This window comes from Chelon labrosus (assembly GCF_963514085.1).
Source record: "Chelon labrosus genome assembly, chromosome: 22".
NCBI lineage: Eukaryota > Metazoa > Chordata > Actinopteri > Mugiliformes > Mugilidae > Chelon > Chelon labrosus.
The window spans coordinates 24089960-24117162 of record NC_140355.1 but is presented as its reverse complement, the minus strand read 5'-3'; the positions used below and the strand labels follow the sequence as shown (position 1 = coordinate 24117162).

The following is a 27203-nucleotide window of genomic DNA, read 5'->3' as shown; positions in this document are numbered from 1 at the left end:
AATCCCTTTTGTTTGTTTCTTACAGTCACTAATAGTTAACAATAATAAATCTCTGACCGGAACCTTTGTCTCGTCTTGTTTGTCGCGGACGCTGCTGTTTCCGGTCCAGCAGGCGGCGGTAGCGGAACCTTGTTTGTGTGGGAGCTTGTTTCAGGTCGGTCTCAGTTCCGCGGTGCTCCTCCATGTGTTGTTGGTTGTCTTGGCGTCTGCTCGGTCCCGGTGTTTCTTTCTTTCTTTCTTTGTCCCGTTAACGGCTCCGACGTCACCGGTCATGTCGACTGGCGGGAGTCTCGCGGGCGGCGGCAGCTCGTTGTTCTCCGGTTTCCGGGTTCTAGGACTTTATTCAAACCACGTGCCGCACGCGCTCCGGTATCATCTGAAACACCGGGAGTTCTACGTGGTGACGGCGGTCGGTCGAAGCTTCCACACGTTCAACGTAAGACACGTTCCCGCCTCACAGCGTGACTGATGACGCAATGACGACGGATGACGTGATTGTTGCTCGATGACGTGATTGTTGATCGATGACGTGATTGTTGATTGACGACGTGATTGTTGCTCGGTGACGTGATTGTTGATTGATGACGTGATTGTTGCTCGGTGACGTGATTGTTGATTGACGACGTGATTGTTGATCGATGACGTGATTGTTGATTGATGACGTGATTGTTGCTCGGTGACGTGATTGTTGCTGAGTGACGTGATTGTTGCTCGGTGACGTGATTGTTGATTGATGACGTGATTGTTGCTCGGTGACGTGATTGTTGATTGATGACGTGATTGTTGCTCGGTGACGTGATTGTTGCTCGGTGACGTGATTGTTGCTGAGTGACGTGATTGTTGAGTGACTGATTGTTGCTCGGTGACGTGATTGTTGCTGAGTGACGTGACTGTTGCTCGGTGACGTGACTGTTGCTCGGTGACGTGATTGTTGCTGAGTGACGTGATTGTTGAGTGACTGATTGTTGCTCGGTGACGTGATTGTTGCTGAGTGACGTGATTGTTGCTGAGTGACATGACTGTTGCTGAGTGACATGACTGTTGCTCGGTGACGTGATTGTTGATTGGTGACGTGATTGTTGCTGAGTGACGTGATTGTTGCTGGATGACGTGATTGTTGATTGATGATGTGATTGTTGCTGAGTGATGTTTGTTGCTAGTGACTGATTGTTGCTCGGTGACGTGATTGTTGCTCGGTGACGTGATTGTTGCTGAGTGACGTGATTGTTGAGTGACTGATTGTTGCTCGCTGACGTGATTGTTGCTGAGTGACGTGATTGTTGCTGAGTGACATGACTGTTGCTGAGTGACATGACTGTTGCTCGGTGACGTGATTGTTGATTGGTGACGTGATTGTTGCTGAGTGACGTGATTGTTGCTGGATGACGTGATTGTTGATTGATGATGTGATTGTTGCTGAGTGATGTTTGTTGCTAGTGACTGATTGTTGCTCGGTGACGTGATTGTTGCTCGGTGACGTGATTGTTGCTGAGTGACGTGATTGTTGCTCGGTGACGTGATTGTTGCTGAGTGACATGACTGTTGCTCGGTGACGTGATTGTTGCTCGGTGACGTGATTGTTGCTGAGTGACATGACTGTTGCTCGGTGACGTGATTGTTGCTGAGTGACGTGATTGTTGCTCGGTGACGTGGTTGTTATTGAGTGACATGACTGTTGCTCGGTGACGTGATTGTTGCTCGATGACGTGACTGTTGCTGAGTGACGTGATTGTTGCTCGGTGACGTGATTGTTGCTGAGTGACATGACTGTTGCTCGGTGACGTGATTGTTGCTGAGTGACATGACTGTTGCTCGGTGACGTGATTGTTGATCGGTGGCGTGATTGTTGCTGAGTGACGTGATTGTTGCTGGATGACGTGATTGTTGATTGATGATGTGATTGTTGCTGAGTGATGTTTGTTGCTAGTGACTGATTGTTGCTCGGTGACGTGATTGTTGCTGAGTGACGTGATTGTTGCTCGGTGACGTGGTTGTTGCTCGGTGACGTGATTGTTGCTCGGTGACGTGGTTGTTGCTCGGTGACGTGATTGTTGCTGAGTGACGTGATTGTTGATCGGTGACGTGATTGTTGATGATGACGTGATTGTTGCTGAGTGACGTGATTGTTGATTGATGACGTGATTGTTGCTCGGTGACGTGATTGTTGATCGGTGACGTGATTGTTGATCGGTGACGTGATGGTTGATTGATGACGTGATTGTTGATTGATGACGTGATTGTTGCTCGGTGACGTGATTGTTGCTGAGTGACTGGTTGTTGATTGATGATGTGATTGTTGCTGAGTGACGTGATTGTTGATTGATGACGTGATTGTTGCTCGGTGACGTGATTGTTGCTGAGTGACTGGTTGTTGATTGATGATGTGATTGTTGCTGAGTGACTGGTTGTTGATTGATGACGTGATTGTTGCTGAGTGACGTGATTGTTGATTGATGACGTGATTGTTGCTGAGTGACGTGATTGTTGATTGATGACGTGATTGTTGCTCGGTGACATGATTGTTGCTCGGTGACGTGATTGTTGATTGATGACGTGATTGTTGCTGAGTGACGTGATTGTTGATTGATGACGTGATTGTTGCTGAGTGACGTGATTGTTGCTCGGTGACGTGATTAACGATGACTGGTTGTTGCAGGTCAACAGGTTGGGCATCGTTTCCATCAGTGAGTACATTTTATTTGTTTTATTTTGTTTACTTTACCTCTGACGCTGCTCACTGTCCTGGTCTCTGATTGGTTGCTGTGCTGTGTGGTTGCCTAGGTAACACCCTTTCAGATGACATCAGCTGTGTGGCGGCAGACAGGATGTTGGTGTTCGCCGCCACGGGGCGACTCATCAGCGCCTTCGCCAGGAACAAAGAGGTCATGAACTTTATTTAACACGTTCTCCATCGACAGTCTGTTTTCATTTGTTTACGTCTTGGAATCAGCTGACCTCTACCTGTTGCTAGGTGACAGACAGGAAGTTTGAGTTTTGACCCTGTGTGCTCTCCGTACAGGTGGTCATGCGTTACCATGGCCACAGACAGGAAGTGCGTCTGCTGCTTCCTCTGGGTGATCAGCTGATCTCTGCTGACAGCGGTGGTGATGTCATCGTGTGGGATGTCCAGAGGGGTGGTGAGTGGAAGTGGGCGGGGCTTCAGGTACTTTCCTGCTCTGTACCTGTGCTGTTACCCATAATGCCTTGCTCTCTCTCTGTCTCTCAGACGTCTACCTGCGGCTGCAGTTTGACCCGGCGACATTCGACGTGTCGGCCATGATGCACCCCAGCACCTACATGAACAAGGTGCTGCTGGGTAGTTCCCAGGGTGCACTGCAGCTCTGGAACATCAAGACCAGGTGACACTTCCTGTTCACAGCCTTCACAATAAAACTCCACATGCTCCTGATTGTAGTTTCCTTCATTAGTCAGATTCTCTGAAACGAATGTCAGGCTGCAAACAAGACGTTGTCATGACAACAAACAAGCTAACGCTGATCAGCTGTTAATCAGTGTTTCTGTTCCTCAGTAAACTGCTGTTCACGTTCCCTGGATGGTCAGCAGGGGTCACTGTTCTACAGCAGGTCAGTCTTATGCCCCTACAAATCTGAACTGAGCTTTTATTTTGAAAATATTCACCAATAAAGACATCACTTCCCAGAGTCCTGCGGTGGACGTGGTCGGCGTTGGCACGGCGACAGGTTGCATCATCATTCACAACATCCGTCTGAACGAGGAGTTGATGAGCTTCACTCAGGACTGGGGACCAATCACATCGCTCTCTTTCAGAACAGGTGCAGGAGTCCACTTCCTGTTCCATTCATTCATTGAGTTTGTTGCTACATGCCAGCTACATGCTAACACACGGCTAGCTACATGCTAACATACAGCTAGCTACACACAGCTAGCTACATACTAACACACAGCTCGCTACATGCTAACACACAGCTAGCTACATGCTAACATACAGCTAGCTACACACAGCTAGCTACATGCTAACACACAGCTAGCTACATGCTAGCATACAGCTAGCTACACACAGCTAGCTACATGCTAACACACAGCTAGCTACATGCTAACATACGGCTAGCTACACACAGCTAGCTACATGCTAACACACGGCTAGCTACATGCTAACACACGGCTAGCTACATGCTAACACACAGCTAGCTACGCTCTTTCAGAGCTGTAAGTGTTCAGGTGATCAGCTGATGTCATGTCCTCTCAGATGGTCCTCCCATCATGGCGTCCGGCAGTCCTCAGGGCCACATTGCATTCTGGGATTTGGAGCGTCGTCAGCTGGTCACTCAGCAGAGACACGCCCACAGAACCGCCGTCGCTGCCGCTACGTTCCTTCACAAAGAGCCGCTGTTGATCACCAACGGAGCCGATAACGCCATCAAGGTCGAGTAAACAAACAAACACACAAACAAACAAAGCACCAGGTGAGACAGTCATTCATCGTGATCTCTGTTCTCAGGTATGGATATTTGACCAGGAAGGGGGCGGAGCCAGATTGCTGAGGAGTCGTCAAGGCCACAGTGCTCCGCCCACCACCATCCGTCACCATGGCAACGATGGAAAAAACCTCCTGAGTGCTGGTAAATAAACGACAACATTACTTTCTGCTTTGATCAGATGGGTTCTAACATGGCCGCCCCCTGCAGGTCAGGACGGGACGCTGCAGTCTTTCTCCACCGTCCATGAACGCTTCAACAAGAACCTGGGCCACGGTCAGTCCAACCAGACTCTGTTCAGAAACCTGCCGTTTTTAAGCTGGACTCAGTGGCTGGTGGATGTTTGACTCTGACTCTGTGTTTCAGGATCTGTTAACAAGAAGAAGGAGCAGAAGAAGAAGAAGGGGCTGTCCTACGAGGAGCTGCGTCTCCCTGCCATCACATCCTTCTCCTCCGGTGGGCGCTCTTATGCTAACTCCGCCCACACAGAACTCCATAGAGAAAAGGTCCAATTTAAGCAGCAGCTAATGTCCCTCTCTGTTGATTGACAGCTGTCACTCGTCAGTCAGACTGGGATGGCATTGTCGCGTGTCATCGTGGTCGCCGAGCAACCACCACATGGAACTACCAGAGGTGCACTATGGGAGCTCACCACCTGCAGCCGCCAGGCGCTCAGAGGGACAGCGTCGCCACGGTAACTGCCTCTTTACACCTGTGTTTAGTCCCCTCCCCCAAACACACACAGTCACATGACTTCCTGTCTCTGCTCCCAGGCCGTTGAAATCACTTCCTGTGGAAACTTTGCTGTGATTGGCTCATCGTGTGGCCGCGTTGACATCTACAACCTTCAGTCTGGGCTGCACCGTGGTTGCTACGGCAACGATGAGAAAGGTGCGTCCGGCTATTCGTGGTCTGTGATTGGTCCACTGTGTCTGCGTTTCTGTCAATAAATCCGCCCCCTCTGCTCCAGCTCACAGCGGCGTGGTGCGAGGCGTCGCCACGGACGCCCTGAACCAGATGACCTTCACCGTCGGCTCTGATTGGCTGCTGAAGTTCTGGCGCTTTAAGACAAGGAAACAGGAAGAACAGTTGAAACTAAATGCTGCACCAGCTAACATGATGCTACACAGAGAGAGGTAGCTAACTGCTAGCATAATGCTACACAGATAGAGGTAGCTAACTGTTAGCACAAGTAGCTAACTGTCTGTTCTCCTCTCTTGAATGTTAGCGGGATGCTAGCCGTGGCGCTGGATGACTTCACACTGTTGGTTGTCGACATAGAAACCAGGCGAGCTGTCAGGAAGTTTGCGGGTCACCATGGCAACATCAACGACATGGTAGGTTGGGTAAAGCTGAAGCAGCTAATGATGCTAACAGATGCTTGAACAGTTCCTCATCTGTCCTCGTCAGACGTTCAGCCCTGACGGCCGCTGGCTGGTTACCGTGGGAATGGACCGGACCGTTCGTACCTGGGACCTCCCCTCTGGATGGTGAGAATGGAACAGTCCATCACGGCGTCCAATCAGACCTGACGTTGATTCAAGTGATCTGAACGAATAAACGTTTTCTTCTTCTAAAGTCTCGTCGACTGCTTCCTGGTTACCACGGCGCCGGTGAGCGTGTCCATGTCGCCGACCGGTGACTTCCTGGCGACGGTGCACGTGGACAGTCTGGGCATTTACCTCTGGTCTGAACCAATCACAGTGCAGCCTTTAGTTAGAGCAGCCAGTCGTAGTCTTGTATCAGCCAATCACAGCGCAACTCTCCTCCCTCAGGACCAATAAGAGTCTTTGTGGACCAGTGGGGCTCCGCCCCCTTCCGGCTGACTACCAACCATCTGAGGAGATGTTGCCCGGTGTCACGGCGAACGAGGCGGGACAGGAAGTGACATCAGAGGAAGCCGATGACGTGTACCAGTCAGCTGAGCAGTTGGGGGCGGAGCTTGTGACTCTGTCCCTGCTGCCGGAGTCTCGGTGGAAAAGTCTGCTTCACCTGGACGACATCAAGGTCAGAGGTTAACGAGCAGCTGATGAGTCACGGTGGACTGAGTGAGACCTGATTGGTTGATTATCTGTGTGTTTGTTTCAGAGGAGGAATAAACCGGTAGCGCCCCCTGCTGCTCCGGCTGCTGCTCCTTTCTTCCTGCCAACGGTTCCTGGTCTCACGCCCCGATTCACGTTGCCTGTGGCAACCGAACAGGAAGCACAGGTAGAGCCGCCAGGGACCAATCAGAGCACAGCGTGGTCGCTGGGCAACAGTCTAACGCTGAGTTTTGTGTTTCAGTCCAAGCTGCTGTCGTGGAATCTGACGTCTCAGAGGTCAGAGTTCAGCTCGGCCCTGGAAGCTGCCCGGCACTCTGCTTCCTGTGAGTCTCCTTCAAAATAAAAGAGGGTTTTTGAGTTCCATTAAACTGTTGTTAAATATTTATTTGTTGATTTTTGATTGTCTGCAGTTGACCGGCCGGTGTCTCTCCTGAAGGATTGTGGGCCGTCGGCGCTCTCCATCGAGCTCACCTGTCTGACTTCGGAAGGGGGCGGAGCCAGCAGCCTCCTGCTCGCTTTCATCCTAATGATTGACAGCATGTTGGCCAGTGGGCGGGACTTTGAGCTGGCCCAGGCTTACCTGGCCCTTTTCCTGAAGGTCAGCCAATCAGAGCGCAGACCAGTGGTCTTTTATTGTGAAAACCTGGCTTCCTGTTTACCATCATTGTTTTGTTTTTTTCAGCTCCACCTCCGCTCGCTGTCGCAGGACCCTGTTGCCATGGCAGCGTTGCTCCGCCTCTCCACCCGGCTAGAGGCTCGGTGGGCGGAGCTTCGTGCATCATTTGACCAATCACTGTGTCTGCTGTCGTACACCAAGAGTGCTTTGCTGTGACACACACACATTCACACACACCTTCACACACACACACACATACCTTCACACACACACACACACACATTTTATTAAAGCTGTTGACGTTGATTCGTGTTTGAGTTTTTATTTTGAAGTGATCCGGTGACCTTTGACCTGCAGGGTCCGACAAAGCGACCTCCATGCTTTTATTTTGAAGCCTTGTAGAAACTTATCAGAAGCTTTTTAACGAAGAGGCTGCTAATGAATGAATCATTTAATGTTCTTATTGATCCACATCAGCTGTTTGAGGGAGAGAAGAAGTTTATCTACGTCACAATCATTTAAGAAGGAGATTTGTAATTAGATCATTAATTAATCTTCAGTGTGAAGATGATGTTGACCGTTAATTTATAATAAATGGTTGAAAAATGCAATTTCCGCCATTGTGGGACTTTTCTTTTTCTTATTTCTTATTCTGTCGCTGGGTAGATTAGACGTGACATTAAATTTAAATATTTAAATTCTATCAACTCATCACTGTCACCACTGCACAAAGCCTTCTCCAGCACATCCCAAAGATTCTCAATGGGGTTCAGGTCTGGACTCTGTGGTGGCCAATCCATGTGTGGACATGATGTCTCATGCTCCCTGAACCACTCTTTCACAATCTGAGCCCCATGAATCCTGGCATTGTCATCTTGGAATATGATCCATTGATGGAATAACCTGGTCATTCAGTATATTCAGGTAGTCAGCTGACCTCATAATGTTGCTGAACCTAGACCTGAGCAACTGCAGCAACCCCAGATCATAGCACTGCCCCATAGCACAGGCTTGTACAGTAGACACTAGGCATGATGGGTGCATCACTTCATCTGCCTCTCTTCTTACCCTGATGCTTCTCCACTATCCTTCCAGTTTTTAATAATGCCTTGGACAGTTCTTAACCCAGTTTTAGTAGTTTCTACAATCTCCTTAGATGTTTTCTCTGCTTGATGCATGCCAATGATTTGACCCTTCTCAAACAGACGACCACAGGATGTGTCTTTAGACATGGTTGTTGAAGAAATGAGAAGCTACTCATTGCATCAGTTGGGTTTAAATAACTTGTTGTCAGCTGAGAGATAATCACCCATGCAGTAATTATATTAATATATATATATGTAATATATATGTAGTGGCCAAAAATAAAATAAAATAAAACACATGTCCTGTGCGTCTGTCCTATTCCTTTTTTATTTAGGCGGATGAGCAGTGTGTCTGACGCGCAGCCACAAAAAATCCAGTAAGCCGTGATGTTCTCCAATAAAAAGAAATTTATTATAAAAACCAGAAAAACAAAAACATAAAGCAAAACATGATGCTGCGGTCAATGACAGTATCGCTGCCATCCAGGGACCCGCGTCTCCATTCAAACTCTCAAGTTAAAGGTTAAGCCCCGCCCTCGCCACCTGAGGAGGGAGGAGAGCGCACCTTACTGCCACCTATGTATACTTGACAAAACAGAAATTATCATTAGTTATTAAAATAACATGTAATCAATGTCATCCCAAAATAATCAATATATCCTGTAAACAGAAATAAATTAAACAGCCCTAAATGCGGCTCCTACACACCGGCCCCTAATTGTTCTTACTAGAATCAATTATTTAAATTTAACTGCAAAAAAAAAAAAAAAAAAAAAAAGGGAGCCGTACTTTCACTACCAATGATTAGCTTAATAATAATTAAGAAATTAATAAAAAGAAGTATATACATTACACCCCTTATAGATGTCTTTTGTTCTACTGGAGGAAACTCGTTACTCTTCTGCTTCAGTCTCTAGGAGACGGCACAGCTTAGTTATAGGCCTCTCGATGACTGAAGTTTTGGTCTTGAGTTTTACTGAGCGAATCAGACCTCCTGCATCTGGTTTGGTCTCCAGTACCTTTCCCAGCGGCCATGACCCCCGGGGAGCAGTTGGATCAACCACCAGGACAATGTCTCCAACACTAAAGTTTTTTCGCACTTTACTCCATTTTTGTCTCTCTTGGAGCAGCAGAAGGTATTCCTGTGTCCATCTATGCCAAAAGAGATCAGCCATATACTGGACTTGTTTCCAACGGCGTCTGGCATAAAGGTCAGTTTTTTGAAATGTTCCAGGGGGTAGGATGGGTTGTGTTTTTAACAGAAGGATGTGATTTGGGGTCAGCGGCTCCAGGTCATGAGGCTCAGAGGACACAGTGGAGAGGGGACGGTTATTAAGGATAGATTCCACCTCACAGAAGATCGTTTGCAGGCCTTCATCATCAAGGATTTGTTGATGGAGAGTGGAGGTCAGCACCTGACGGACAGATCTTATGAGTCTTTCCCAGACTCCGCCGTAGTGTGAGGCTGCAGGTGGATTGAAGCTCCACTGGATTCCATCTGAAAGCAAAGCTCCTTGGATCTTCTCCTTGTTTAGTGAGCTCAGGGCCTTCTTGAGCTCTGCTTGGGCACCCACCAGGTTTGTACCATTGTCTGATCTGATGTGCTTAACCTGACCTCTCCTGCAAATAAACCGTCTCAGAGCATGAATACATGAATCCGTATCCAACGAATAAGCCACCTCCAGGTGTACAGCTCTGCTACTCATGCAGGTAAACAGGACTCCATACCGTTTAACCATACTTCGTCCTCGTCTCACCTCAAGTGGGCCAAAATAGTCCAATCCCACATTGGTGAAAGGAGGGAGGTCAGGTAGGAGTCTTTCCTGTGGCAAATTTGCCATTTTTTGCTCTCCTGTTCTGCCTCTCACACGTCGACACACAACACACCTTGAGATTATTCTTCTTGCTACCGAGTGTCCTTTTACAACCCAGTACTTTTTACGGAGCTCAGACAGCATATAGTTTCTCCCACTGTGCCCAGAGCGTTCGTGGATGTGTCGTAGTATGAGGTCTGAAATGTGAGCATCTTTAGGTAGGATACAAGGGTGCTTAGTCTCATCTGGCATTGCAGATTTATGTAGGCGACCACCTACTCTTATGATGCCTTTGTCTAGCACAGGGTCCAGCCTACAGATCTTACTACTCCTTTTCACTCTGAATGGTGCTGTTTCCAGTGCTGCCATTTCAACTGGGAATGATTGCCTCTGAACATAGGTGATGACTGACCTTTCTGCCTGTGAGAGATCTTTCACTGTGAGGAGCTGTCCACCAAATGTGGTCCTGAAAGTGCTGAGTTCAGTGCTCATCTTTTGGCTGCTTGAGCGGGTGGCAATGTGACCTGAGGTAATTTCCTTTCGCCTTTTGATGATCAACATCAGAATGTTCTTTATTTTGACATACCATGCCACTGCTTTTAACAGTGTCATCCAATCTGAGAAGAAGGAGATAAGATGGTCTGTGGGAGTCTCATTGGTTGTCACTGCTGTGAATACAGCAGCACTTTTTTTGACCTCTGGGTCATCTTGTAACACTGCTTGAGAGACCAATGATTTTTCGATAGCCCAGTTTTCTTCCGCCTTCCACAGGAACTCTGGGGCATGTATCCATCTTCTTTGCTGCATGAATTTGACTGCACTCATTCCTCTTGAGGCGTCATCAGCAGGATTGTCCTTGCTTTTTACATATCTCCATTGAGACAGGTATGTATTGTCACGAATCAGTGCTACTCTGTTGGCAACATAGGTCTTAAACCTAGTGTAGTCATTTCCAATGTACTTGAGCACTGTTTGGCTATCTGTCCAGAAGACTGAGGGATTCATGTCAAGGTGCAGTTCTCTCCTCAGCATTTTGTCCACCTTCACCAACAATGCGGCAGCTGCCAATTCCAATCGTGGTACTGTGATTTGCTTTAATGGAAGGACTCTGGACTTTCCTAGGACGAAGGTAACATGCACAACATCCTGAATGTTAACCTGCCTGATGTAACTCACTGATCCATAGCCATTTTCACTGGCGTCCGCGAAGTGATGCAGTTGTGCGCATTTCTGTGTTCCATAGTTCTTTGGCTTTATACAACGGGGAACACTGAAGTTTTTAATCCTTACCAGACTGTCTATCCATTCCATCCATCGATCTGAAACAGTCTGGGGCAACGCTTCGTCCCAACCAAAACCTTTCTGGCAGAGCTCTTGCAGCAACTGCTTGGCTGGGAGAATAAGAGGAGCCAGAAAGCCAAGTGGATCAAAGATCGAGCTCACAACTGAAAGTATTCCTCTTCGCGTATGTGGCTTTTGGTTGAGATGGATGTTGAACTGAAAGTGGTCCGAGTTAACACACCACTGCAGCCCCAGCGTTCTTTCAGTGGGGAGGCTATCTTTGTCAAGATCCAAAGTTCGAACTTCCTTTGCCCTTTGCTCTGGGGGGATGGAAGCTAGAACTGCTCGGCTGTTGCTAACCCATTGAGTGAGCTGAAACCCACCCTTGCTGCATAATGCAGTGAGATCCTTTATCAGATGGATGGCCTCAGACTCTTTGGCGACTGACTTTACACAGTCATCAACATAAAAGTTGTGTCGGACAGTTTCAGCCACTTGAGGAGGAAACCAACATTCATTGTCATCAGCTGTTTTTTGCAATGCAAAGTTTGCGCAGCTTGGAGAGGACACAGCACCAAAAATGTGAACTAGCATGCGGTATTCCTTAGGGGCCATACTGGTGTTGCCTTGTGGCCACCACAGGAAGCGCAAGTAGTTCACATGAGATTTGTCCACTCTGACCTGATGAAACATGGATTTAATATCAGCCATAAATCCAATGGGCTCCCTCCGAAATCTCATAATCACTCCCACGAGAGAGTTAGCCAGGTCAGGACCCTGCAGAAGTTCTGTGTTGAGAGACACGCCTTGGTAAGAGGCTGCACAGTCAAAAACCACTCGAAGTTTTTTCTTTTTGGGGTGGTACACCCCATGGTGTGGTATGTACCAGACTCGTCCTGGAGACTGTGTCAGTTCTTCCTGTGGGACCGCCTCTGCATAATTTTTCTCAAAGATGTCACTGAGGAATGCAATATATTCCTGCTTGTACTGTTGGTCCATTTTCATCTTCCTTTTTAGGCTCTGCAGACGCTGTTCAGCCATTTGACGGTTGTTTGGCATGCTGATGTTGACTCTCCTGAAAGGTAACTTTAAGGTGTAATGTCCATCCTGTAGGACAGCCTCACTGGCTATTTCCAAAAACTTTTTGTCCTCAATTGACATCTCAGTCTTTTCCTGGGATGATACCTCATTAAAGTCCTGATTATATTGTGAGATCAGAAGCTCCTCCAAACTTGCAACTGATATCCTGTTCACAATCACTGCACTGCCATCACCCCTATTTCTAAGTGGCCCATTTACAACCCACCCCAGAAGAGTTCGTACTGCATAGGGGCCCTCCCCTTGGCTGTTAATAACCTCCCAGGGCTCTAACATCTTTGGGGCATTTGTGCCAATTAACAGTTCCACTTTAGCATCAATACTGGGAAGTTTGACTTTGTTCAGGTACGCCCACTGCGTTAAGTCATTTTGCTTAGGAATGCTGCTTAGGGTGACTGGCATTTCATTCTGGGTGAAAACATCAGGAAGGGATAAGAAGTTGTCGCTGTCCAGTGCTGAAACTTCAATTCCAGATATGACATGAGATGGAACAAGTTTTTTCTGATTCATGGTGCTTAAGAGAATATGTGTTTTTCTGCCTTTCAGGTTGAGTTGAGACATGAGCGCCTCGGAGCAGAAGGTAGCGGTGGATCCAGGATCCAAGAGGGCATAGACTTGCAGGACCTGGCTGCCTTTTGCTGCTTTAACTTGAACTGGGACAATAGATAACACATTCTCTTGTTCTCCGGCACCTATATGGCCACATAACTCTGCTGATGCTCTGCCTACCATACTGGAGAGCCTCTCAGTCTCTTTAGTTGCACCCTCTGTAACATTAATGTGCAGGACGCTTGGGTGGGCTTGCTTGCACACTCTGCAGGTGAGACGTCTCTTGCAGTCTCTGCTAATGTGTCCTGTGGAGAGACATCCAAAGCATATACCTTTGGTCTTTAAAAAGTTGAGCTTGTTTCTGTGTGTTTCCTCCATGAATGGTTTACACAGCTCCAATGTGTGTTTACAGCTGCAGAAGGGACAGCAGGGTTCAGGCTGTTTTTCTTTCGGGGTAATAGCGACACCTGTGGCAAAACTGCTGCTAGATGACTTTGAGCTCTGTAATTTGACAGGAAACCTAACCTTTGCAGCCACTTTTCCTTTAACCGCTGACTGATCTTGAAGGTCGCCAAAAACTGGATCGGCTGCTATGCGAGCTTGTTTTTCAATGAAACTGACAAGGTCCAAAATCCTAACCCTACGACTGCGCTCCTCTTGCAGTTCGTAAGCCTTACTACGCCATCTCTCTCTGAGCTTATATGGCAGCTTAAGCACAATGCTTCTCATGTTGGACACTGTGTCTAGTTCCTCCAAATATTCCATTTCCTCCATAGCGTTGCAGCAGCTCCTAAGAAACATGGCATAATCTTGCAGCGACCTTGAATCCTCAGGTTTAACTTGAGGCCAGGATAGCACCTTTTCCAAGTATGCACAGGAGATTTTATATGCATTTCCAAAGTTTTCTTTTAGTAACTGTTTTGCTTTCTGATAGCCTCGGTCTGGAGACATGTATTCACAGCTTTTGAGCTTGGCCTTTTGTAAACTGTATAAGGAACTGCAACCTGTCTCTGTTGTTGTCGGTTTTACTTTCAACCATACTTTCAAAAGAGTGAATGAAGGACTTGTACTCCAGAATTTGCCCATCAAACAGAGGAATGCTTCCTTGTGGTAGTGTAGACAGAAGTTGCTGTTTCACAAGAATCCTTGTCAGGTTGTTTTGAATCTCCAGTATTCTGCTCATGTGGGTTTCCTGCATTGAGCTGGACATAGGATGGATTTGTCCTTGTGACAAAATTGACTGAGTGTTTTGGGCTGGGGGTATGACAGGGGGCACTGAGGTTGGTTGTGGCTGTCGCTGAGCAACACTGCTGGCTTCTTGTTGAACAACAGCCTCACTTTGTTGGTCATCTTCACCAAAATCAAAAAGGGGAAACTGAAAAAGAGTTCCTGCCCTGCCCCTTACTACTGGAGTACCTTTATCATATAGATGAAGTGGACTCTGCAGCCCTTTATCCTGTTGTGCATCCGCAGCTGATGCACCTAATCTTGATCTTTGGGCAGTAGCTACATCAGATTGTGCAGGGTCAAGAATTGCCCTTTCAGCCTCTTTCAGGTAGTTTATTTTGGCTGTAGTGGCTGCTATTTGTGTCTGTAATTCCAGTGTTTCCCTCCTTTTTTTTAGTATTTGTTCCTGCTCCTCAATGGCATGTTTTTCTTGCAACTTAGCAGCTTTAGCTATCAGAGCTGCTCTCTCTGCCTCTACACCAATGCGTAAAGTGGATGATGAGGTCGATGCGTTGGATTTGACTGATCTTATTGACACTGAGTGTGTATCCACGTCATCCAAACCAGCGTTTGCATTTGTATATTCACCTTCCCCAGGTGGGAGGTCTCCCAACTGGGTGAGAGCAGAGGAATCATCAGTTGTGGTGACCAAACCGGGATTTTCCCAGGCTGAAATCCATTTTGTTACCGTTGCGAGAAAGGCTATTATCTTGTCACATCGCGGCTGATACCATTTATCGTTATCCTCTTTTAGTGCGTCCTCATCCAACATATGAGTATAAGAGACATGCAAAGCTTTAAATTCCTCCAATTGTTCATTAAACTTCATCATGTTTCCTTTGACTTCATCAAGATATTCTTCACTCTCCATTAACGCATTCACAATGTTCATTCTCCGTGTTATATGTGCAGCTTTCCCCGAACGAGATGCGCGCAGACGCGCCGCAGTGTCCTCCATATTTTTAGCAGGATTCACTTGTTCTTCATCTGAACCTGACATTTTGCTCCCAAATAAACTTCCACAAAAGTCACCAAAAAGTTCAGAAACAGCTCTTTTTCTTTCTGTTGTCCTTGTATTTCGTTCATCAACTCAGTTTCATTCATAAGTTCATTTACACGCGGCTCGTTTCACCGCTCTCAATTGTTTGGCCACGTCAAAGAAAATAAACAAATAAAAAGATTACAGTCCGTTAACACACAAATCAGCGGTGAAATTCGTTTCCAAGTAGTTTTCTTTAAACGAATAATGTCTCAGGTATGTTTAATTTGGAGCCACATACCTCCTTTGAAGAGTTTCTTTGTCCCTTTGTTTCATTCACGTGTTGGACGCGTCAACATTTCCTCTCTCTTGTATTTCCTTGATCCATCAAAAGTCCTCCAGTTAGGATCCACAGCATGTCATTGACGTTTTGTAGTGGCCAAAAATAAAATAAAATAAAACACATGTCCTGTGCGTCTGTCCTATTCCTTTTTTATTTAGGCGGATGAGCAGTGTGTCTGACGCGCAGCCACAAAAAATCCAGTAAGCCGTGATGTTCTCCAATAAAAAGAAATTTATTATAAAAACCAGAAAAACAAAAACATAAAGCAAAACATGATGCTGCGGTCAATGACAGTATCGCTGCCATCCAGGGACCCGCGTCTCCATTCAAACTCTCAAGTTAAAGGTTAAGCCCCGCCCTCGCCACCTGAGGAGGGAGGAGAGCGCACCTTACTGCCACCTATGTATACTTGACAAAACAGAAATTATCATTAGTTATTAAAATAACATGTAATCAATGTCATCCCAAAATAATCAATATATCCTGTAAACAGAAATAAATTAAACAGCCCTAAATGCGGCTCCTACAATATATATTAATATAATAGGAGGTTAGGAGCAGTTTATTGATCAATTCAGAGAAGTTCAGAGACACAGACGTTAGTTTTTCAGATTATTATGGGATGTTTCACTTTTAACAGAGAACGAGAGTTAATACTTTTATTCTCTGGCTTTTTGTTGAAACGTTTTATTGTTTTTGTTCACGAGACAAAACAAATAAACTAGTTCAGATATTTTATTTATAAATAAAGATATATTTATTTTATTATTATTTCTTGGTGAAGTCTTTATTTTGTTAATTACTGTATTTAGTTTATTTCCATTAAACTTTATCTCTGACGTCAAAGAAACTCAAACAAGCGGACGTGACGTCACCACAATGCTGAGTCAGCTGAACCCAACCGGAAGCAAAACAAACAGAAGTGCGCAGGCGCAGCGGCGGACTTTGCTCACGCAGCGTTGGATCCAGCAGTCTGAACTTTATTTGTGTTTATTTTATTGTCGTTGTTTTCTATTATTGTTATTGTTTATTTAACCGGGAAACTGACGTCACAACTAGTCGTCACTGCGCAGGTAAACCTGCAGCACGAGACCAAGCGGAGCGCGAGACCTGCAGCGGTTCGTCCAACCCGGAAGTGAGGAAGAAGAGGTCTGAGTTTAAGTTAAAATCTAAAGTTTGATGAATTTTCTCTCCACGGTCGTTACAGCTGCGTGGACGTGTGTGACGTCATCTGGCGGGAACGAATATTAGAAATATTTGAGTTTGTTTAGTTTTTTGTTTAAAGCTGCGGATGATGAACACAAACTCAAATGAATTTATTAAAAAAGAAAATGAACCCTAACCCTGTAACATCTGGTTTATAACATCTGGTTTATAACATCTGGTTTATAACATCTGGTTTATAACATCTGGTTTATTACATCTGGTTTTATAACATCTGGTTTTATTACATCTGGTTTATAACATCTGGTTTATAACATCTGGTTTATAACATCTGGTTTATTACATCTGGTTTATAACATCTGGTTTATAACATCTGGTTTATTACATCTGGTTTATAACATCTGGTTTATTACGTCTGGTTTATAACATCTGGTTTATAACATCTGGTTTATTACATCTGGTTTATAACATCTGGTTTATTACATCTGGTTTATTACGTCTGGTTTATTACATCTGGTTTATAACATCTGGTTTATAACATCTGGTTTATAACATCTGGTTTTATTACATCTGGTTTATAACATCTGGTTTATAACATCTGGTTTATAACATCTGGTTTTATTACATCTGGTTTATAACATCTGGTTTATAACATCTGGTTTATAACATCTGGTTTATAACATCTGGTTTTATTACATCTGGTTTATAACATCTGGTTTATAACATCTGGTTTATTACATCTGGTTTATAACGTCTGGTTTATTACGTCTGGTTTATTACATCTGGTTTATTACATCTGGTTTATAACATCTGGTTTATAACATCTGGTTTTATTACATCTGGTTTATAACATCTGGTTTATTACATCTGGTTTATAACGTCTGGTTTATTACGTCTGGTTTATTACATCTGGTTTATTACATCTGGTTTATAACATCTGGTTTATTACATCTGGTTTTATTACATCTGGTTTATAACATCTGGTTTATTACATCTGGTTTATAACATCTGGTTTATTACATCTGGTTTATAACATCTGGTCCTGTGAACTCGTCATGGATCAGACTGATGTTAATGATCATCACTGGGTTCAGATATTTTACTATATTTAATTAAACTTATTTATCTTATAGTTTTATTTAATTTATCTCTGTTAATGTTTAAATTGTTCAACATGTCGACACTGAAGGATAAAATGTTTAGGTTTAAATTAACTGAAACTATTATTAGGAGTTTACTGTTTAATAAAGTTAGTTTAAAAAATAATAACAATGATCCCTTGGTGTTTGTTTGTGGCAGTGATGAAGATGATGATGGTGAAGATGATGATGATGATGATGGTGATGATGATGATGATGATGATGATCCCTTGGTGTTTGTTTGTGGCAGTGATGAAGAGAGGGCGGGTGCTGGCGGTCCTGGTGGGCGGAGTCTTCTGTGTGGCGGTGATGTCACTGTACCGCATGCTGGAGCAGATGCAGGGGGCGGAGTCTCAGCCTCACAGGGAGGCGGCACAGGTGGATGAAGTGCGTCACAGACCACTTCCTGTCACTGATTCTTTCACAATAAGAGGCTACTAAATTAAAATACAGTTTCACGTTTTGTTGTTGTTTGTTTATTATCAATAATTAAACCAATCAAATCTTTCTTTCAGGATTTGTCCCTCCTCCAACTGAAGATTGACAGGTTGGAGCATCTCCTTAGCGACAACAACCGCCTGGTTGCTACGCTACGTGACTCTATACTGCACCACAAAGCCTCACGGAAACAAGGAGGAGGGGCCAACAGCAGTTCAGACTCCGCCCACATCCCAGCTGATCCGCTTCCTGGCTGCCAATTGGCCGAAGAGAAGAAGGGCGGATCTGACGAAGTGCAGGTTAGCTTAGCATGGCATGCTAACAGTAGCTGTAGTACGGTCACAGACTGTTTAATAAACAGCTGATTACTGACGTCTGTCTTCAGCTGCTGGACGTGTACGACCTCCTGACCTTTGATAACCCTGACGGCGGCGCCTGGAAGCAAGGCTTTGACATCAGTTACCATGGCGACGAGTGGGACAAGCAACCTCTGGAGCTGGTTCTGGTTCCTCATTCACACAACGACCCGGGTGAGGACAGAGAGAGAGACACAGAGACACAGAGACAGACGCTGGCGTTGACCGTCTCCTTGTTTCAGGTTGGCTGAAGACGTTTGACGGATACTACCAGGACCAGACCAGACACATCCTCAACAACATGCTGCTCCACCTGGGACAGGACGCCAGGTAAACCTTCGTCCTATGGAGACTTTCTTTCAGCTCAGACGGCGCCAGTTTAGTGGTTAGCCGCTAGTTAGCATGCTAGCTCCATCATGTGACGTGAATGTGTTGATCTCCAGGAGGAAGATGATCTGGGCTGAGATCAGTTATTTCTCTAAATGGTGGAACGACATCGACGAGCAGAAGAGAGAGATGGTCAAACGGTGACTTCCTGGTTTTACTTTGTCCTTGAAGAATAAAACACAAAGCTGATTTTCCTTCTTTTATTTTGAATGTGCTTCCTGTTCCTTTTCCTGCTCTGTGATTGGTCAGCCTGGTGGAGGCGGGGCAGTTGGAGCTGGTGACGGGCGGCTGGGTGATGGCTGACGAGGCCAACTCTCACTACTACGCTCTGTTGGATCAGCTGATGGAAGGACACCAGTGGCTGCAGACTCACCTGGGTGGGTCACCTGATCACCTGATCACCTGTCTCACCTGATCACCTGTCTCACCTGATCACCTGTCTCACCTGTCTCACCTGATCACCTGTCTCACCTGATCACCTGATCACCTGTCTCACCTGATCACCTGTCTCACCTGATCACCTGATCACCTGTCTCACCTGATCACCTGTCTCACCTGTCTGATCCGTGACGGTTACAGGTGTGAAGCCCAGCAGTGGTTGGGCCATAGATCCGTTTGGCCACTCCCCCTCCATGACGTACCTGTTGAAGGGGGCGGGGCTTAGCAACATGGTCATCCAGAGAGTTCACTACGCCGTCAAGAAGCACTTCGCCCGGCAACAGACGCTCGAGTTTCTATGGCGACAGAGTTGGGGTGAGAGTGATTGACCAGTAAATTTTCTTTTATTTTGAGCTGCTGTTGATCTAACTCCGCCCACTTCTGGTCTCAGACTCCTCCCCCCGCAGTGACATCACATGTCACATGATGCCGTTCTACAGCTACGACGTACCGCACACGTGCGGCCCTAACCCGTCTGTCTGTTGTCAGTTCGACTTCCACCGCCTGCCGGGGGGGCGGGTCTTCTGTCCATGGAGGATCCCGCCGCAGCCAATCACAGAGCAGAACGTCAAGGAGAGGTGGGCAGGGGGCGGGGCTAAAGAGAACGAGAAAAAGATGTTAATGGTTATTAATATTAAAATAAAACTGTAGATTTTTAAATGTAAATAAAGTCATGTAAACAAGTGGAGTTCTGTTCTGTCTGATCCGGTTCTGATCCGGTTCTGATCCGGTTCCTCTTAGAGCTCTCCTCCTGTTGGACCAGTACCGTCAGAAGTCTCGTCTCTTTCGTTCTCCTGTTCTTCTGGTTCCTCTCGGAGACGATTTTCGCTTCGTGGAGTCGAGCGAGTGGGACGCCCAGTTCACCAACTACCAGAAACTTTTCGACTACTTTGATCAGCACCCGGAGCTGCACATCAAGGTGAGCGTCACCTGGGAGGGGGCGGAGCTTCGTCATTCACTTATTATTGGTTCAACCATAGACTGTATATAAATATCCTCTTCCTCTCATTGGTCAAACTGACTCTATGTTCCCGGGGATACGGGCGGCGCCATCTTGTGAGTTTGGATCCAGAGTCTGATCAGTACGGTCTGAGGGCGGAGCCACGTGGAGCCGTGATATTGATGCCCCGCCCACACTTCCTCCAGACTCACTCATGTTTTAGTTTAATTAATACTACGCTCTGCTCTACCTCCACCTGTTACAAGGACATGATGGATTATACACTGGACTAGTTTTACAACCATCATGGAGGGGGAGGAGCTTATGACCTATACTGCAGCCAGACACCAGGGGGAGCTCTACTTGATTTTTCTTCACTTTCAGATCCATCTTTATGCCGTCTATGGTTCAGATGGAGTCAAGCTCAGTGTTCCTCGTGTTCTTGTTCAATAATAAACGTGATCTGATATAAACGGTGACTTTCTTCTTCGTGTGTTTTCAGGCTCGTTTCGGGACTCTGGCCGATTACTTCCAGGCTCTTCATCGACGCCTCGGCGTGGCGGGAAGCTCTCTGCCGACCGTCCGAGGCGACTTTTTCACGTACGCCGACCGAGACGATCACTACTGGAGCGGATACTTCACGTCCCGACCGTTTTACAAACGCCTCGACCGAACGCTGGAGGCCACGCTCAGGTGCCACGACGCCATCTTTTCTTTTTACGTTTCCACCGCCAGGTTTTTACCGAAGTCCTCTCTCTCTCCACAGAGCGACAGAAATCCTCTTCAGCCTGGCGTTGGCTGAAATGCGTCGTTTCCGTGGAGACGGGCGTCTGGTCCCAGATTTTCCAGCACGTGAACATTTCCAGCGTTTGACGGCAGGGAGGCGGAGCCTAGCGCTGTTCCAGCACCATGACGCCGTCACCGGCACCGCCCGCGACCCCGTGGTGGTCGACTACGGCACCAGGTGGCTACTCTCTGTTAGCACGCTAGCATATTAGCACATTGGCATGTTCAGCTTTAGATGTGGACAGGCAACACACCTATGCTAATCTGTTAGCATCAGGTAAGAATTAGATATTAGCATGTTAGCGGTGTCAAGGTCAAAGAAAAGCTTTTAGTAAATATAACATTAAAAACTGAGCTAAACTAGCGCTGGAGGAAAAGCTAACAATGCACACGTGTCTGTTTTACAACAATGGTTAGAAATGAAGCAAGTTCTGAGGTAAGATGAACATGCTGATGCTAGCATGATAGCTTTATTGAGGAGTAAAAAAAATGTTAGCATTAGCCTGTGTTAGCATATAGAAGATTTGGAAAACAGCTTAGCATGTTCATGTATCTTGTAGCAAAAGTTAAACATTATTGGACTGGAATTAGCATGAATAAGAGGCTAATCATTAGCACATTAGCATATTAACATCAACAACAAAAGCTAATAAGATAATGTGACACTAAATATAATATCTGTGTTTTTGTTTTCTCTGCCTGTTAGGCTGTTGTTGTTTCCTGGGCTTTATTTGAATATATTATTTAGCTTCATAGCGTCTGGAACTCTTTAGCATCTTTAGCATTAGCTTGTTTTTTGTCTCATTTTTCCCTCCATGCTCTCTGTTGAAGGACGGCGTCGCCACTGGCAACGGTAACAGGTACCACCTCCTTCAGTGTGAGATGTTAGCATTTAGCATTAGCCTCCCATCCTAGCCTTTCATTTAGCTTTAGCGTCTAACTTTAGCTTCCCATCACTGACATGTACTAAGCATGTGGTAAAAAAAACAAAACACTGTCTCTTTAAATTCATGAACGAAACTAAAGGAACGTTTGTCTCCACAGGTTATTTCACTCAATCATCAACCTGCGCCAGGTGCTGCAGAGCTCCGCCCACTGGCTGCTCTTATTGGATAAGAGCCAGTACCACCATGACCAGTCAAAACCTTTCCTGCAAATGGTGACCTCTGACCCCATCCCCCATTTCACATTTCTTTCTGGAGATGTTTTTAGAGCAGGTGTATCCTCAGGTGTGCTCCTGTTAGCGTTAGCTTAGATGCTGCTGTTATCTGTGTTGTAACATTATGATGTTTGTTCAGGATGACGTGATCTCTGCGCAGGATGCTCTGCCTCAGAAGACGCTGCTCACACTGAGTGATGAGCCCAGGTAAAGGGGCGGGGCTTACATACCGACCAGGGGATTAGTCAGTTCTGGACTCTTCAAAATTAAATCAGAGGCTCAGGTGTGAACTGAAATGTTAGTGGTTCATGGTGCTTTCCCACTTGCCTCAGATGGATGTAAAGTTAGCATGCTAACAAGCTAACAAGGAGGTGAATATGAGGCTAACTAGGCTAGCTACAGGCAGCCTCACAGAGCAGATAGCACTGTTAGCTGTTTGCATTCTTAGTGTTTTTATCAGTTAGCTTGGTCTGCGTTGTCTTTTATCTATTAGCATTGTTAGCGTTATTAGCTATTAACGTTGTTATTAGCTGTTAGCATTGTTAGCTGTGGTACTGACTGGTGGTTTCTGTTTCTAGGTCGCTGGTCGTCTTTAACCCGACCGAGCAGCTCCGTACGTCCGTCATCAGCGTCGTCGTTGATTCTCCGGACGCTCGTGTTGTTGACGCAGAAACAGGTCGACCAATGGCTACCCAGATCTCTGCAGTGTGGGCGGAGCCAATCCGAGCATCCTCCGAGTCGTTCCAGGTGAGTAGCCGATAGTTCAGGTCAGTGATTTTTGACGTTGTCCTCTAACCTCGTCTCTTCTTTCCTTCCAGCTCTCATTCGTGGCTGAACTTCCTCCTCTGTCACTTGTCGTGTATCATGTGACCAAAGCGCCGGTTGGCTCCACCCCCCGGGCACGCTACACCGTGTATCGTCACGGTAACCCACTGACTGTCCACACTGAGCACTTCCAGGTGTCCCACCCCCAAGGACCCGAGGCCAACGCCCCCCTGTCACTTAGCAACAAGCACATTCAGATCTGGAGCTCCCCGGAAACTGGGCTGCTGCAGGTCAGGCTTTTCAAAATAAAAGTCAGTCCAGAGATTAAATCAGGTGTCCGTTATTAAATCAGGCGTCTTTCCTTTGACCCTCAGAAGCTCCGCCTACAGTCCGGTCTGGTCCGTCAGGTCCAGGTCCAGTTCCTCTGGTATGGAACCAGAACCGCAGCGAACCGGGACAAGAGCGGAGCCTACCTGTTCCTGCCGGGAGAGGAGGGGGGACAGGTGAGACCAGAACCACTGCCCCCCCTCCCCACCTCTCTCTCTCTCTTTCTCTCTGATTCATTGTCGATGTCTCTCGCCCCCTCAGCTTTACTCGTCCTCAGAACCGCCGCTGATCCGGGTCTCCAGAGGTCCGGTTTACTCTGACATCACTTCCTGTTTCCGTCACTTCACACACACGCTGCGACTCTTCCACCTGGACGGTAACGACAGCAACACACTCCCATGATTCAACAGGGCAACATCAGCATCAACATAGACATACATACATAGACGCCTCATTGAGCGCTGGACCGTACGTCAACGTCGCCGCCATATTGGAGGAGGCAGCTCTGTCCCGCGAACCGATACGAGTCAATGGAGTGAACTTTATTAAGCGTCTTCTACAAAGTGCTGTAAGTTAATGCTTCTCATTTACATGTTCACACATTAACATATATCCAGGAAACCGACAGGAACCAAAAACAACGTCTGTAATATTCTGAGTAGTTAATGTTACAGACGTTGTTTTTGGTTCCTGTCGGTTTCCTGAATATATGTTAATGTGTGAACATGTAAATGAGAAGCATTAACTTACAGCACTTTGTAGAAGACGCTTAATAAAGTTCACTCCATTGACTCGTATCGGTTCGCGGGACAGAGCTGCCTCCTCCAATATGGCGGCGACGTTGACGTACGGTCCAGCGCTCAATGAGGCGTCTATGTTTATATGTCTATGAGCATCAACATGTCAACATGTGTCGCAGGGCATGCTGGGAAATCTCTGCAGATCTCCAACATGGTGGACATCAGGTCAGAGGTCAACCGGGAGCTTGTCATGCGGCTCGTTAGCGACGTCGCCAGCGGCAACCGTTTCTACTCCGACCTCAACGGTTTCCAGGTTTTAATCCATTTATTAGTGATTGACAGGTGGTTGACAGGTGATTGATTGACAGGTGAGTGATTGACAGGTGAGGGATTGACAGGTGAGGGATTGACAGGTGTTTGATGAGTGATTGACAGGTGATTGACAGGTGGTTGATGAGTGATTGACGGGTGGTTGACAGGTGATTGACAGGTGGTTGATTGACAGGTGGTTGATGAGTGATTGACAGGTGATTGACAGGTGATTGGCAGGTGGTTGATGAGTGATTGACAGGTGACTGACAGGTGGTTGTCGGTGCAGATGCAGCAGCGTCGGACTCTGGAGAAGCTTCCTCTGCAGGCGAACTTTTACCCGATGAGCTCGGCGGCGTTTCTCCAGGACTCGACCAGTCGCCTGTCGCTGCTGGCAGCTCAGAGTCAGGCAGTGGCGTCCCTCAGACCAGGTGACTGACCGGTTCAGTAAGTCAGTGATGTGTTTATACCTGTCAGCTGACGGTGGTGTCTACCTGTGCAGGTGAGCTGGAGCTGGTGTTGGACCGGCGACTGCAGCAGGACGACAACCGCGGCCTCGGTCAGGGCGTCACCGACAACAAGCTGACGGCGAGTCTCTACCACCTGCTGCTGGAGGAGCGCAGGGGCGGGGCTCAGGTGAGGGGGAGGGGCTCAGGTGGGGGGGAGGGGCTCAGGTGAGGGGGAGGGGCTCAGGGGAGTGGGAGGGGCTCAGGTGAGGGGGGGCTCAGGTGGGGGGGAGGGGCTCAGGTGAGGGGGCAAGGGGCAGGGCTACATTAGGAGGCGGGGCTTAACAGCAGCTATAGTGATCATATCTTCTTGCGTTTGTACCACAGGAAGTGGGAGGAGGCTCGGTTCAACATCTGTCGCTGCTCGCCCACCTGACCTCTCTCTCCCTCTGCCACCCGCCAATCAACATGGTCGCCCCCGGCGATGGGCAGCTGCCAAAGCTCCGAGGCTTCCTGCCCCTCCACTCGTCACTGCCATGTGACCTTCACCTGCTGAACCTGAGAACGCTGGAAGACGAGCAGGTGAGAACACACGAGAACACATGAGAACACACGAGAACACACGAGAACACACGAGAACGCACGAGAACACCTGAGAACACCTGAGAACGCATGAGAACACACGAGAACGCACGAGAACACCTGAGAACACACAAGAACACCTGAGAACACCTGAGAACACACGAGAACACACGAGAACGCACGAGAACACCTGAGAACGCATGAGAACACACGAGAACACACAAGAACACACGAGAACACCTGAGAACACACGAGAACACATGAGAACACACGAGAACACACGAGAACGCACGAGAACACCTGAGAACACCTGAGAACACCTGAGAACACCTGAGAACGCACGAGAACACCTGAGAACACACAAGAACACCTGAGAACACCTGAGAACACACGAGAACGCACAAGAACACCTGAGAACACCTGAGAACGCATGAGAACACACGAGAACACACAAGAACACACGAGAACACCTGAGAACACACGAGAACGCATGAGAACACACGAGAACACCTGAGAACACACGAGAACACACGAGAACACCTGAGAACACACGAGAACACCTGAGAACACCTGAGAACACACGAGAACACCTGAGAACACGTCAAATTCTGGACCGATAAAGTTAATAAGTGTTTGTGTTTGTAAACAGGAAGCAGGAAGTCCATCACAGGAAGTTGGCCTCCTCCTCCACAGGAAGGGCTTTGACTGTAGCTCCGCCCCCGATCCTCTGCCGCCGTGCACGTGGAGCGTGCAGGAGGAGGTTTGTCGTCACCTGGAGCAGTAAACGTTTCCCCTGTGGATGTCAGAGGTTCAGGTTTCTGTATTCTTGTTGTTTCCAGGTGAATCTGGACGACGTCTTCTCTCCTCTTCGGTTCCGTTCCGTCCGTCGGTCTGGTCTCACTCTGCTGCGACACCATGACGAACCCGAGTCGCCACGGCAACAGCAGCTGCGGCCGATGGAGATCAGCGCTTTCCGTGTTCAGATGGACTGAAATGTCAGAACGTTGCAGTAGCCAATCAGCCGAGAGTCTGGAACACTTAGGAACCAATCAGAGAGCAGTTAGACACACCACCCATGAAGCTAGTTCTTTAACGGAAGGCAGGAAATACAGGAGACAGGAGACTTTCAGAATAAAAGTAGCCGTCAGTCTGAAGGTCAGAGAACTAATTATTTATTTTAAACACTGAAGATGAATGAATCCGTGTCACGTTGCCACGGCAACAAAAAGGGACCAATCGAATGTTTGTCAGTGAGCGCGTGTGTTTCCATGACGATGGTGTCTTGCCATCTTGTTACTGCTGTTGAACGTGTGAGTGTGGAATTATGGGTAAAAGTAATTGATTTAATTTTATTGGTTGATTGATTTTGCTGTGAAATGAGAAACATTGGAGACGGGGTATTTTTATAATTTAGAGATTCTGTTTATTTTCTATTTTAATGAAAACAAAATATTAAAAAAGTGAGTTGTTCTTGTCTGTGGTGAATTTGAGTTTTTTTTCCATTGACAAACAGGAAGTTTGTGTCTGCTCATTGTTTGTTGATCTGATAATGTGTTTTAATGTGTGTGTAGGAGCAGCTGATATAAATGAGTCAGTGGAAGTAGGAGGTTAAAGGAACACTGAGTCAGATTCAAGTTCAGTAACTAACAATCATTCATTCATTCATTCAACGGTGTGTTTGGTGTTTTAATGTCTCTAAAAGATCAGGATTTAAAATATAAAACTACTGTTCAACA

General features: G+C 46.8%; 2 protein-coding genes across 3 annotated transcripts; both read left to right on the top strand.

Annotated features, from left to right (window-relative positions):
- Window positions 1-109: 109 nt before the first annotated feature.
- wdr36 (WD repeat domain 36) lies at window positions 110-7421 on the top strand. The gene is made up of 22 exons (XM_084572952.1): window positions 110-436; window positions 2657-2684; window positions 2782-2882; window positions 3020-3137; window positions 3227-3359; window positions 3530-3584; window positions 3662-3794; window positions 4229-4404; window positions 4481-4601; window positions 4668-4733; window positions 4824-4913; window positions 5009-5151; window positions 5231-5348; window positions 5428-5593; window positions 5686-5794; window positions 5868-5947; window positions 6037-6144; window positions 6233-6464; window positions 6546-6665; window positions 6741-6822; window positions 6910-7097; window positions 7182-7421. The coding sequence occupies exons 1-22, from the start codon at window positions 272-274 to the stop codon at window positions 7329-7331; spliced, it is 2682 nt and encodes an 893-aa protein (XP_084429078.1). The 5' UTR covers window positions 110-271; the 3' UTR covers window positions 7332-7421.
- An 8966-nt stretch (window positions 7422-16387) lies between these two features.
- On the top strand, window positions 16388-26943 carry man2a1 (mannosidase, alpha, class 2A, member 1). Of its 2 annotated transcripts, none has more exons than XM_084572244.1 (24): window positions 16388-16640; window positions 18045-18172; window positions 18310-18531; window positions 18618-18762; window positions 18831-18918; window positions 19032-19115; window positions 19225-19352; window positions 19555-19728; window positions 19805-19991; window positions 20155-20332; window positions 20856-21046; window positions 21120-21317; window positions 22184-22298; window positions 22438-22505; window positions 22877-23045; window positions 23117-23353; window positions 23438-23566; window positions 23652-23766; window positions 24310-24443; window positions 24729-24870; window positions 24942-25075; window positions 25273-25467; window positions 26117-26227; window positions 26307-26943. In XM_084572244.1, exons 2-24 carry the CDS (start codon window positions 18047-18049, stop codon window positions 26457-26459), a joined length of 3423 nt encoding a protein of 1140 aa, XP_084428370.1. In that variant the 5' UTR covers window positions 16388-16640; window positions 18045-18046; the 3' UTR covers window positions 26460-26943. The 2 variants fall into 2 exon arrangements, with proteins under 2 accessions (XP_084428370.1, XP_084428369.1); XM_084572243.1 differs by having other exon boundaries at window positions 18045-18181.
- The last annotated feature ends 260 nt before the right edge of the window (window positions 26944-27203 follow it).